The sequence below is a fragment of the Echinops telfairi genome, unplaced genomic scaffold (genome assembly GCF_000313985.2).
Source record: "Echinops telfairi isolate 266 unplaced genomic scaffold, ASM31398v2 ScPeMD7_7424;HRSCAF=8462, whole genome shotgun sequence".
Classification (NCBI taxonomy): domain Eukaryota; kingdom Metazoa; phylum Chordata; class Mammalia; order Afrosoricida; family Tenrecidae; genus Echinops; species Echinops telfairi.
Genome location: NW_022111324.1, coordinates 86,718,466 through 86,719,387, shown reverse-complemented (window position 1 = coordinate 86,719,387; position 922 = coordinate 86,718,466). Strand labels below are relative to the sequence as shown.

Genomic DNA, 922 nt, shown 5'->3' with positions numbered 1-922 from the left:
TCCGGCTGCCGTCCGGCCGCCCGGGCCCTGGCGAGCGCTGGGCGGCCTGGGGCCGGCGCGGCCCGGGGGCGCAGGACTGGTGCTCTCCAGGGGGCTCCGAGCCGCGTGCCTACGATGCTGGGGGACCGCCTGGCCCGGCTGGGGCCCAAATGTCAGCCTCGGTGTCCCCGGGCCGCCGGTGGCCGTGCTGGGGCCGCCACTTACCCCCGGGCACGCAGTGGGGATCGCCCGGCTCCTGGGGCTCCGAGCCCGCTTCCTCGGCGCCTGCAGGTGCGGGGTGCGCGGGGGGCTCCCAAGATACCTCCTCCTCTCGTGCCGGGCTCGGGGGCAGTTCCGGCAGCGCGAGGCTGCAGCACCAGCCGCGGTGGCAGCTCCCGGAGACCACCCCGGGCTGCAGCCCTCGGCCGCCAGGCGATCGGAAGCGAAGAAGCTACTGGGGTTGGCGTACCCCGAGCGTTGGAGGCTGGCAGGTAGGTAGGGGCGTGCTGCCCAGGGTGCCCACCTGGGGCCGGGCTTACCCTCTGCCCTTGAATCCCGTCCCTTCTCCCTCACGATCTCTTTCCCTCCTGCTTCCTTCTGTAAACCTGTGAAAAGCTGCTTGTTCTGCAGCCACCCGAGGGGGCATGGAAATTCAAACCAAAACAAACTAACGAAAAAACGAAAGCACACGGAAGGGGGAGCAAAAAAAGGCCTGGGAGAACTTGCCAGCACTCCCCTCATAACTAAACTTTGAGGAAGGAGGAATAGGATGCACTGGTCAGGGATGTCATCATCTGAAAAGCTGCGAGTTCCAGATTAGCTGGGCACGTTTGCAAATTCAGTTTATGTTTGATGACCGCACATCCCAGTGGAGCAGGATCTAATTATTAAAATCTTTGAGTCTGCACAAAACCACATCAAGTTAAACATGTATTGTAGGAGG

General features: G+C 63.3%; 1 protein-coding gene across 1 annotated transcript in view; it reads left to right on the top strand.

The window, feature by feature from the left end:
- ABCB10 (ATP binding cassette subfamily B member 10) overlaps positions 1-922 on the top strand; it is a 38,836-nt gene that overhangs the window by 3,790 nt on the left and 34,124 nt on the right. Inside the window, exon 2 of the mRNA XM_013007119.2 lies at positions 157-470. Coding sequence (XP_012862573.1) covers positions 157-470 — 314 coding nt within the window. The remainder of the gene's footprint in view (positions 1-156; positions 471-922) is intronic.